The sequence below is a fragment of the Anas platyrhynchos genome, chromosome 10 (assembly GCF_047663525.1).
Source record: "Anas platyrhynchos isolate ZD024472 breed Pekin duck chromosome 10, IASCAAS_PekinDuck_T2T, whole genome shotgun sequence".
Taxonomy (NCBI): Eukaryota; Metazoa; Chordata; class Aves; order Anseriformes; family Anatidae; genus Anas; species Anas platyrhynchos.
The window spans coordinates 9,137,929-9,149,286 of record NC_092596.1 but is presented as its reverse complement, the minus strand read 5'-3'; the positions used below and the strand labels follow the sequence as shown (position 1 = coordinate 9,149,286).

The 11,358-nt window shown below is 52.4% G+C and overlaps 2 protein-coding genes across 2 annotated transcripts; both read left to right on the top strand.

Annotated features, from left to right (window-relative positions):
* MARS2 (methionyl-tRNA synthetase 2, mitochondrial) lies at positions 1-5,651 on the top strand. Its single transcript, XM_027464884.3, has 3 exons — positions 1-287; positions 424-758; positions 2,882-5,651. Exons 1-3 carry the CDS (start codon positions 50-52, stop codon positions 4,058-4,060), a joined length of 1,752 nt encoding a protein of 583 aa, XP_027320685.2. The 5' UTR covers positions 1-49; the 3' UTR covers positions 4,061-5,651.
* A 1,136-nt stretch (positions 5,652-6,787) lies between these two features.
* On the top strand, positions 6,788-11,327 carry RAB33A (RAB33A, member RAS oncogene family). Its single transcript, XM_038184357.2, has 2 exons — positions 6,788-7,183; positions 10,872-11,327. Exons 1-2 carry the CDS (start codon positions 6,959-6,961, stop codon positions 11,325-11,327), a joined length of 681 nt encoding a protein of 226 aa, XP_038040285.1. The 5' UTR covers positions 6,788-6,958.
* The last annotated feature ends 31 nt before the right edge of the window (positions 11,328-11,358 follow it).

Sequence of the window (11,358 nt, the reverse complement as noted above, 5' to 3'; positions counted from 1 at the left end):
GGCCGCCGCCCCCCCCCTTCCCGCGCTCCCGCTCCGCGCCGCCGCCGCCATGTTGCGGCCGCTCCGCTGCTGCCTCAGCGGCCCGCAGCCGCCGCTCCGCCGCCACTGCTCCTCCTCTTCCTCCTCCGCCTCTGCCTCAGGGCCCGGCCGCCGCCTGCTGCTGTCGACGCCCATCTTCTACGCCAACGGGCCTCCGCACCTCGGGCACCTCTATTCCGCGCTGCTGGCCGACGCGCTGCACCGCCAGCGAGGGCTTCGCGGCGCCGGGCCCGGCCGCTTCTCCACAGGTGAGCCCCGGCCCTAACCTCCCGCTGCTGGGCGCTGCCGGCTCCTCACGGGGTTCCTCACGGTGCTCTCCTGAGGTGCCTGGTCACCGCGGCTCCCCCCCCCCTTACCCCGTGTGTGTCCCCTGTGGCGTTTCAGGTACCGACGAGCACGGGCTGAAGATCCAGCAGGCCGCGGCTGCGGCAGGGACGTCGCCCCCGGAGCTCTGCGCCCGCGTTTCGGCTCTGTTCCGCCAGGCCTTGACCCAGGCAGCGGTCTCCTTCACGGATTTCATCCGCACCAGCGAGCCCCACCACCAGCGAGCCGTGTGTCACTTCTGGGGTGCCCTGCAGGAGCGTGGGGCGCTCTACAAAGGGTCTTACGAGGGCTGGTACTGCACTCCAGATGAGTGCTTCCTGCCCGAGAGCCAGCTCGCCGAGCGTACGGACAGCCAGGGGCGCACGTACAAGGTGTCTTCGGAGACTGGCCATGAGGTAACCATAGCACATCTGCATAAGCACTGTGTAACTGGCTGGTACTTAGTTCTAGGAAAATCTGAGGACGTTTAGTGCTTCCTGTGGGCTTTGTCAGTTGAAATTTGCCTATGCCTCAAAGAATGTCTCTCTGCTGCGTCTTATAGCTGTGTATGGCTGCATAAGGGAGAGATGCCAATGGGATTCTAAACCCCAAGTGAATTTTAAATTTCAGCCATGTGGCAGGCATGTGGATTCACCCGCTACTGAGTTTCACAGGCCATTGGCTTGGAAACAATGTTTTAAAGCGGTGATGAAAGATGTTAGATGTGAGGAAGGATAAAGCTGTTTATAACTGAGCTGTTTGTTGGCTGCCCAGATTTTCAGATGACCTAGTTAGTGAGGCAGTTTCATTTGGCCTCTAGATATTTTTAATTAGTCATGTGTCATTACACAGGGTTTGGACCTAAATAAAACACAATAAGAGTACCTGCCTGTGGTCTAGTCTCACAATGGAATGGTGCAGCCAGGAGTATGGGACCTGACTTAGAGTCTCTCTGCCACTACGATTTCTATAAGATATCAGGAACATGATTTAATACAATTGTGGCAGATAATCATGCTTCAGAGCTAAGTGGAGGTTATGCTTCTCTGATATTTGTACTAGATTGGGGCATGTGAGCATTGGTTCACACAGAAAGGGGTATGTTATGAAATAATCTCTTGTTAAAGCACCTAACGTAGTTGGGGCCAGGAGGGAGAATGAATTTTCAGGCAAGTAAATCATTTCTTAGAACTAAAATACAGGCAGCAGGCTTCCACACCCTGAGAACAAGCTCCCTGTACCTATGAAGGGATCATCAAGGGGATGGAGCCAGGTTCTTCCAGTGGTACATGACAGGGGAGTGGGAGAGAATGGTCATAGGCTGAAACCAGAGGTTCAGACTGGGTTTAAGGAGAAGCTTTTTCCCCATGAGGACAGTAGAACAGGCTGCCCGGGAAGGTTCTGTGACCTTCATCTGTGGAGGTTTTCAGGATGCACAGGTGACTGCTGGAAGCAGGAGGCTGAACTACCCCGTGCTCTTCAGACCAGGGCTGGATGGAAGACAACAGGGAATATCAGCTCTGTGCACAGTGCTGAGAGCTGATACCCCAGAGTTGAAGAAGCTTATGGAAAATTATAAAGAATTCAGAATTAAAAAAAAAAAATCACAAAAGTTTGTGTAACTTGTTTATAATTTATGCAGGGAATAATATGTCTTTTGGGGTAACCTTTTAATCAAGTAAACAAAGGTAGTAGCAGCTACAGACTGAAATTAGATAAACTGAAGTGCAACATAACACTAAGTGTAATTACTCCTTAGTCTCTCAACTTGAGGGGTGATGTGTTCTTTATTGGTTGTATTGAGAGTGAGGCACTTTCTGGCTCAGCCAAAAATCGTTGGATTCAGTGCTAGAAAAATCAAACTCTCCTGCATGATGCTGTCTTATTTTAGAGCCTTAGTCAGCTTTAAAAACTAAGAATCCTGACCTTCCCACAGATCTCTTGAGTATCTTTACACAATTCACTTGTATCTTAGGTACCGACAAAGTTGTCATTGTTTCAGCTATGTTACATAATTTAAATCTGTGAGAGAGGAGCTGTCAGTACTTAAACATAATTATAGGCTAAAGTTGGCAACTAAAATGCATTAAATCTTAAATGGAGGAAAAAGAGTAGAAACACCTAAGAGAAAAGAAAGGGCACTCACAAGGAATATTATTTTGTCTTTTTATGATTTTCTACCATAATTGCAAAACTACATTTCTAAGAAAGTATATTCTTGTCTCCATTATTCTTGCCTGATGACACACAAACACAGCTTGTAGAAAGGTATTCCTTCCCTGGGGGCATGAGGATCCTTCAAAGCAGAGTCCCGGATGCCTCAGTTCTTGGGTGTTGCTATGGGGAACCTCGGGAGGTGGTGTCTTTGGAGAGGAGGTCCCTCTAGGCATAGAACTATACCAGGGCTTTACGTGGTGGGGAGCACACCCAAACACAAAGGGAGCATGTGACAAAATCCACGCTGAGAGTGCTGTGTGCAAATTGTAAAACCATTTGCAGCGTATTTGGACTGTAATTCTTTTCTCTCCTGTTTTTTCAGGTGCACTGGACCAAAGAGGAGAACTACATGTTCAGGCTCTCTGCATTCCAGGACCCATTGCAGAAGTGGCTCCGTGACAATCCCCGTGCCATTTTTCCCGACCCTTTCTACCAGCGCGTGCTTCACTGGCTGGGAGACGACTTGCCAGACTTGTCTGTCTCTCGTGAGAGAAGCCGGTTGCAGTGGGGTATCCCTGTCCCCGGTGACTCCACACAAACCATTTATGTGTGGGTAGATGCCTTGGTGAACTACCTGAGTGTCGTGGGCTACCCTGAGACGCATGGCGAGTGGTGGCCCGCTGCTCACCACATCGTGGGCAAGGACATCCTCAAGTTCCACGCTGTCTACTGGCCAGCGCTGCTGATGGCAGCGGGGCTGCCACCCCCCGAGCAAATTCTTGTGCACTCCCATTGGACTGTCCATGGGCAGAAGATGTCCAAAAGCCTGGGCAACGTGATCGACCCTTCTGCTTGCATTGGACAGTACACGGTAGATGGATTTCGGTACTTCCTGCTAAGGCAGGGTGTACCCGAGCGGGATTGTGACTATTATGATGAGAAGGTTGTTAAGGTACTGAATTCAGAACTGGCAGATGCGCTTGGGGGACTTCTGAATCGGTCAACAGCCCTTAGCATTAACCCCAGCAACACTTACCCTTATTTCTCAGAGTCTTGTTTCCCAAAGATCTTGGATTACAGGGAGACAAAAGCCTTGGGTAGGGCTTCTGCTGAAGACTATGAGTTTGTGGTGTCTGTGGCTTCTCTGCCGCTGCAGGTGGCTAGCTATTTTGAAGATTTCCAGATCTACAAGGCTTTAGAATGCATTGCCCTGTGTGTAAGGCAGACAAATGGTTTCTTCCAGAGACACAGGCCTTGGAAACTCAACAGAAATCACCCTGCAGAGAAGCTGTGGCTTGACACCATCATCCACGTTACACTGGAATGCCTGCGGGTCTTTGGGACTCTCCTGCAGCCAGTGATCCCATGCACTGCAGACAAGTTGCTTTCCAGGCTGGCTGTTGAGCCAGAAGAGAGAGGTCTCTCAAATTTGACGTTTCTTCCACGTTACAATGGGAAGCCGTGTCCCTTTGAGGGGAGACAGCTTGGACCTGACACTGGTGTCTTATTTCACAGACTCGAGAAGTCAAGTCAGCGTCAGATAGAGAACAAGAGGCTATAGTCTCTCACAAATAGCTTTTGTAAATAACAGCCTCCAGGAATGCCCAGAAAATGTGATCTTTATTGGAGCGTGTCCCTCCCATCTCTTGGTGGTAATGCAAATTAGATAAAACAAAACTGAGCAGGGCTGCGCTGCCCCCCTCTCGTCCTGCGTAGGTGATTGCCAGAGGCATCTGCCTGAACTGGTGTGGTTGTACGCAGCTGGGCAGCTGAGCTCCACCATAACCGTGCTCTCACTCTCCCTTCTCAAAGGGAAAGGGGGAAGAAGTATGAAAAGGGCTCAAGGGTTGAGATAAGGAGATGGAGATCACTCAACAATTATCGTCACAGGCAAAACACTCAGCAGAGGGATAAACTAAAAACGCCTTCCTCCCATCCACCCTCTTCTACCTCCCCCCAAATGGCACAGGGGAAAGGGAGCTGTGGTCAGTCCTGAACACTTTGTCTATGCCACTCTTTCAGTCACTCACTTTGTAGAATCACAGAATGGCCCTAATTGGAAGGGACCTGAAAGATCATCTAATTCCAACCTCCCTGCCACAGGCAGGGGTGCCACTCACTAGGTCAGGTACGCCAATGCCCTGTCCAGCCTGACCTTGAACACTTCCAGGGATGGGGTATCCACAGCTTCTCTTGGCAACCTGTTCCAGTGCCTCACTAACCTTACAGTGAAGAATTTCCTCTTAATGTCTAATCTGAATCTATCCCCTTCTAGTTTAAGACCATTCTCCCTTGTCCTATAATTACCTGCCTCAGTAAAGAGTCCTTACCCATCCTTTTTATAGGACCCTGCTGAGTATTGAAAGGCCTCAGTGAGGTCTTGGAGCATTCTCCAGGCTGAACATCCCCAGCTCTCAGCCTTTATTCGTAGAAGAGGTGCTCCAACCCTCTAATTATCTTTGTAGCCCTCTGGACTCACTCTAACAGGTTCACATTTTTCTTGTGCTGGGGACCCCAAGCCTGGATGCAGTACAGGTGGGGCTTCACAGGGGCCTCCTCTAGGCCACATCCACCTGCTCCACCGGGGGCTCCTCCACGGGCTGCAGCGTGGAGATCTCCATGTGGGACCCATGGGCTGCAGGGGGACAGCCTGCTCCACCAGGGCCCTCCACAGGCTGTAGAGGGCAACTTCTGCTCCAGTGCCTGGAGCGCCTCCTGCTGCATTCACCTTGGTATTTTGCAGGGCTGTTTCTCACTCCTCTCTCCCAGCTGCTGTGGTGCAGCAGTTTTTTTTGTTTTTTTTTTTTTTTTTTTTTTTCCCTTTCTTAAATCTGCTGTCACAGAGGCACACACGATGTCACATATTTGCTTGGCTCTGGGCAGCGGTGGGTCCATTTGGAGATGACTGGAGCTGGCTCTTAGCTGACATGGGGCAGTTTCTGGAGTCTTCTCCCAAAGGTTACTCCTGCAGCCCCCCCACTACCAAAGCCTTGCGACGTAAATCTGATACAATGGGGAAGCAGACACACTCAAACTAGCTGTATCAGCTGGGCTGACAGCTAGGAAGGTTTCTGGGGTAACATCTTGGGGGTACACCTAAGCAGTGCAGTTGGTAGCAGCGAATAAACTGAAGGCACTGCCTAGGGTTTGAATATTGCTGCTTTGTTTCCTGGTGTACTTTAAGGGACATAAAAATGGGTTGAGGCAAAATACCCCTTAAAACAGGGCACGCTCTGTGCACTGCCTTGAGGCTCCATTAGAGAGCCTTCTTTCCTACATGTATCTTTACAAGGCAAATAACCTGGGACGCAGATGGCAGGAATGCCAGACCTCCTGCAGGAGTAGAGATGGCAAATGACAACTAGAAACAACCCTTTACCTTCAGACCCTAAGGCTATTGGCAGATATGACCACCTAGTCCAGAAAGGGGTTATTTGGTCATGATCTCCCATTCAGACTGATGCTGTTACAGAGCTGTGATGTGTATTTCCAGTAGCCACATGCTGCTGAGAGCAGGCCAGTGTTCAGACTGAATCTGTAGGAGGATTAGTGTCCCTGAGAAAGGGCTCTTTCCGTGGGCACTCTCGGCAATGACTGTCTCTGCTCACACGGGGAGCTGATGTCTTGGTGTCCCCTTGACTTTGCCCTGGAGGTTTTTGGCTAGGCCAGGGCTGAAATGTCTGGAGGTAATCAGAAATGGTTTCCTGACGACACCTCTGGGGTGTACTCCAACTGTTGAGTCCATCAGCTGAATTTCCTTTATGGGCCAAAACCTTCGATCAGCTGATGTCTGACTGAAATCTGTCCCAGCTTTTGGCTCCTTCACTTCTCACCAAGTACCTCTGCTGCAGCAGACTCGTGTCCTGGGCCAATTTTACCAGGCTCTGACCTCTTCTGGAGGTGTCTGGGCTGCGTTATGAGGCAGCAGGCGTACCCTCCCTCTCCCCTCAGAGCACCGTGGGTCCCTGCAGACAGATCAGGCCAGCGCTGGCTGCTTCCCCCTCGCATTGCTCTTGTGTTTTGTTTTTTTGCACAGAGCACAGGCAGAAAAACCGTGGAGGACAGGGAAAAGCGAGACCCCGTCCCCATCGCCTCACGGGCTCGCCTCACGGGCTCGCCTCACGGGCTCGCCTCACGGGCTCGCCTCACGGGCTCGCCTCACGGGCTCGCCTCACGGGCTCGCCTCACGGGCTCGCCTCACGGGCTCGCCTCACGGGCTCGCCTCACGGGCTCGCCTCACGGGCTCGCCTCACGGGCTCGCCTCACGGGCTCGCCTCACGGGCTCCGCTCGGCGCCCTTGACGCGGGGCGGAGCCGCCTCAGCGCTGGCGCTCGGTGCCGCCGCTCGGTGCCGCCGCCCCCCGGCCGCACCGACCACCTGATCCCGCTCCGCCCGCCGCAGCCGCAGCCTTTGTGTGAGGAGCGGGGCGGCGCGGGGCGGCCCCATGAGGCGGTGAGGGATGGCGGCGGGCGGCGGCGGCGGGCGGCCGCCGGGCCCCGACTCGTCGCTGGAGCCGTACGTGCAGACCCGCATCTTCAAGATCATCGTGATCGGCGACTCCAACGTGGGCAAGACGTGCCTGACCTTCCGCTTCTGCGGGGGCACCTTCCCCGACAAGACCGAGGCCACCATCGGCGTGGACTTCCGCGAGAAGACGGTGGAGATCGAGGGCGAGCGCATCAAGGTGGGCCGCGGCGGCACCCGCACCCGCACCGCACCCGCAGCGCACCCGCAGCCGGGGCTGGCGGCGGCCCCGCTCCCTGTCACGGGGCCGAATCTGTGCCTGCCGGACACCCCTCGGGGCTCTCCCGTTCCCATTCCGTCCTGAGGGAGGGCAACGGGAAGGTTTTTCCTCCCCTTGCTGTGGAGATGTCCTCCCAACACGCCGCTGCTGTTAATAAATAGCCACGTTGCTTTTTTTTTTTTTTGCTATTTATATGCTGTTTGCTTGAGTCTGCAGGGGGGCTGAGACAATAGCTCGGAGCGAGACGCTGCAAGCATCTGGTGTAACGGGGTCCTCACAGCGCCAGGCCGGCCCCGGCTTCAGAGGCTCGACCACAGCAGCAAAGGGGTGAAGCTGTAGGGAGCTGGAGGAAGGAGCTGTGTGCAGAAACCGGAGCACAGCTCGCACAGAAACCACGAGAGCATATGGCTGTAGGCTGGCTAGAGGCTTGCTGGAAAGCCAGGAGCTTGCACTAGCTGGTTGCAGCGGGCCTGACAGCTCCGATGTTAATGCACAGGAATGTTAGCAGGCAATTGGAGGATGCAGTTTCAAGGGAACTAAAATAGAACTAATTTGCTGTATGTACACCAGCAACAGTAAAGAAATGCATTAGCTCAGAGCTGAGGAGATCTGCAGATCAACGAGCAGTGGGTAGGAAACAGCTTGGGAAGCACAGTTTGCAGCAGATCTTGGCCTACCTGGTTAGGTGGATCAGCACAAGCAGCAGTCTGTGTGAAAGACTGACTCCTGGAAGAAGCCCATACTGCTATATTTTGCAGACAGATGGAGAATCAAAAGTTGAGGGGCTGATCACAGTGAATGTAGAGCTAATGTTGGATGACAACTTTAGTTGTGCTTTTAAACTGACCATGATTTTTTCCTCTCTTTAAGACGAAAGGTGTTCATTTCCCCCTCGTGCCTTGCCCAGCTCCATCCAGTGCCCCCTTTCTGTGTTACAAGCTGTAGTGCAGGCTGGCATGAAGCTGTCCTATGGTCACTAGCTTGAAAATATTGCCATGCTTTCTACCTTTGGATATTACTTCTGCTCCAGCAAGCAGGACTGGGAGGCAGGGCAGCAAATTGCCCTTCCCCTAGGACCGTGTATCCAAATGGGGAGGTGGGATGAGTTCCTTTAAGTCCCACTTGTTCCCAGCAAGCACCTTGGGGACAAGAGGCATGGGGCTCCTGCTGCTGCTCTGCTCAGAACTAAACAGCCTGGGATAAAGTGGCATGGAGATGAATGAGAGGTATCTCTTTGTTGCCAACATTTTTACTCTCTGAAAGATTGTGGGGCAGGCACTGTCACAATTAAGGGTGGTTCAGGTAAATCACAGTAATTTAGAAATTGCCAGCTTGCAGCTTACAGAAGTTCTTACAGAAGAGCAGGGTGCAGGTTGGAAGGGACCTCTGGAAGCCATCTGGTCCAATCCCCCTGCTCAAGGAAGACCACCCAGAGCAGGCTGCCCAGCACCATGTCCAGGTGGCTGTTTAAGATCTCTAAGGAGGGAGACTCTGTAACCTCTCTGGGCAACCTGCTCCAGTGCTCTGTCACCCACACAGTAAAGAAGTGCTTCCTGAGGTTTAGAAGGAACTTCTGCTGTTGCTGGGCAATGCTGAAAGAGCCAGGCTGCTTCTTTGCACACTCTGTCCAGGTATTTATACATATTGATAAGATTGATTTATCACATTTTTATATATACATATTTATAACACTGGTGAGATGTGCCCTGGGCCTTCTCTTCTCCATGCTGAACAGCCCCAGCTCTCTTAGTTTCTGATACAAGAGCTGTTCCAACCTCTTTATCATTTTGAAGGCCCTTTTCATTTCCATGTCTCTCTTGCACTGGGGAACTCAGAACTGGACACAGTACTCCAGATGCCACCCCAACAGTGCTGAATAGAGGGGAAGGATCACTTTCCTCAACCTGCTGGCGATACTTTGCCTGGCACAGCCCAGGACACCATTATCCTTCTTTGTGGCAAGGGCACGCTGTTGGCTCATGTTCAAGCTGGTGTCCACCTGTACACCCAGGTCCTTTTCTTCAAGGCTGCTCCCCAGCTGGGCAGCCCCCAGCATGTCCTGGGGTTGTTCCTCCCCAAGACCAGGACTCTGCACCTCTCCTTGCTGACCTTCAGAGGGTTCCTGTCAGCCCGTTTCTCTAGCCTGTCCAGATCCCTCTGGAGGGCAGCACAGCCCTCTGGTGAATCAGCCCCATGCCCCACTTTCATGTTGTTTGCAAATTTACTGAGGGTGCAGTCTGCCTCCTCACCCAGACCATTAACAAAAATGTTGAACGGGAATGGACACAGTTTTGACCGCTGGGGTACTACGTTCATTACTGGCCTCCACCAAGACTTTGTACCACCGACTGCTACCCTCCAGGCCTGGATGATCAGCCAGTGTTTGATCCACCCCACTGCTCATCCAGCCAGACTTCATCAGCTTCTCTGTGAGTATCTTATGGCAGACAAGTGTTGAAAGCCTTTATTGAAAGTGCACATAGACAATATCCACTGCTCTTACCTTGTCTAGCAATGCCTCTAGGCCTGTTTGCCTGCCTACCTGTTCACTGGGATGAACAGCTTTTTTTGAATATTAGCCAGCTTTCTTGGGCCCATCTTCTGTCTTTCCTTTTCAAAATTCATCATTGTGGTCTCAAATTTTGCCCTACTCCTTCCTCTTGGGATCCTGAGCTCCACCATCTCATGGTCAGTGAAATGGCTTTGACCATGACAGCCCTTCCTTGTTGGTATGAGGCCCAGCAGAGCACCTCCTCGTCTCCTCTGCCACTTGGGTCAGGAATTTGCCATCAACGCTCTCCAGGAACCTCAACAGCTCTTTAATCCTAACCCTTAAATTCTCATTTGACTATCCATTCCCAGGCAGAGCACCACATGGGAACGTTGCTCTTTTCTTTGCCCTGCCTCTTCTGTACTGTTGCAATTCTGTCGGGTTCTTTTTTATGGCATAGGGTTAGGTGGGCTAATGTCCTGATCTGGTGCAAAAATGTTTCTGAAATGGGAAGCATTTTGTGGCATTTGTTTTGGTGGTGGGGATGATGGTGAAGTGCATTAGGAAGAGGAGGGCTGTCTGGCAAGGCGTTTCAGTCAGGTAAGTCATCACACAGGGATTTTTCTCACTTAGAGCACACACAATTAAAGGGTGCTGTCAATTATTTTGAATATAATGGACCATTTGCAATGACTGAGAAATGGGATATGCCGTGTAGAGCCTAGCCCTTGTCTGAGAGTACTGAAAGTGAAGGAAAGTGCTGATGTGATCGCTCTTACTCGATGAGCTAGGCTTACTGTTTGAATTACACAAGCATACGCACTGTCATACACAGCCTTGGACACTGCCAGCATATGCCCCCAAACCTGTAACTCATCCAACAGTCCTGCTTCATCTAGACAAGAACTTGCCCCTCCCAGTGTGCTGGCCTTGCCTGTGTCCTGGAGATGGCTCAGTGCTGTTGCTCCATGATGGGCTGTCAAAGGTGGAACAGCAGGAAGCCCTCCTGCTTTCTGCAGCAAGTTAAACACACCAACGTACTCGTGAAGCAGCAAGCCCTGCCTCGAGGCAGGCACTTGGTGCTCTGGTAGCCTCCTTTCCGTGCGTGCCTCAAGAACACTGTGCTTTGCTTCCTAGGTGCAAGTGTGGGACACGGCTGGCCAGGAGAGGTTTCGGAAGAGCATGGTAGAGCACTACTATCGCAACGTGCATGCCGTCGTCTTCGTTTACGACGTCACGAAGATGACTTCCTTCACCAACCTCAAGATGTGGATCGAGGAGTGCAACGGGCACGCGGTGCCCCCCCTGGTCCCCAAGGTGCTGGTGGGGAACAAGTGTGACTTGAAGGACCTGATCCAGGTGCCGTCCAGCATGGCCCTGAAGTTCGCTGACGCTCACAACATGCTGTTGTTCGAGACCTCAGCCAAGGACCCTAAGGAGAGCCAGAACGTGGAGTCCATCTTCATGTGCCTGGCCTGCCGGCTCAAGGCGCAGAAATCGCTGCTCTACCGCGATGTGGAGAGGCGGCCGGGCCGGGGGCACCGCCTGGAGCTGACGCGCGACGCCAACGGTAAAAACGCCTGCCCGTGCTGAGCCGGGCGGCCCCGCCGCTGCTACCAATAAA

What these genes read in the sequence shown, in the direction of transcription:
- MARS2 (XM_027464884.3), top strand. Translation starts at nt 50, where the DNA reads ATGTTGCGGCCGCTCCGCTGCTGCCTCAGCGGCCCGCAGCCGCCGCTC. An exon ending in GCCCGGCCGCTTCTCCACAG is followed by an intron (nt 288 to 423) that starts GTGAGCCCCGGC and finishes GTGGCGTTTCAG; the next exon opens with GTACCGACGAGCACGGGCTG. An exon ending in CTTCGGAGACTGGCCATGAG is followed by an intron (nt 759 to 2,881) that starts GTAACCATAGCA and finishes CTGTTTTTTCAG; the next exon opens with GTGCACTGGACCAAAGAGGA.
- RAB33A (XM_038184357.2), top strand. Translation starts at nt 6,959, where the DNA reads ATGGCGGCGGGCGGCGGCGGCGGGCGGCCGCCGGGCCCCGACTCGTCG. An exon ending in TCGAGGGCGAGCGCATCAAG is followed by an intron (nt 7,184 to 10,871) that starts GTGGGCCGCGGC and finishes TTTGCTTCCTAG; the next exon opens with GTGCAAGTGTGGGACACGGC.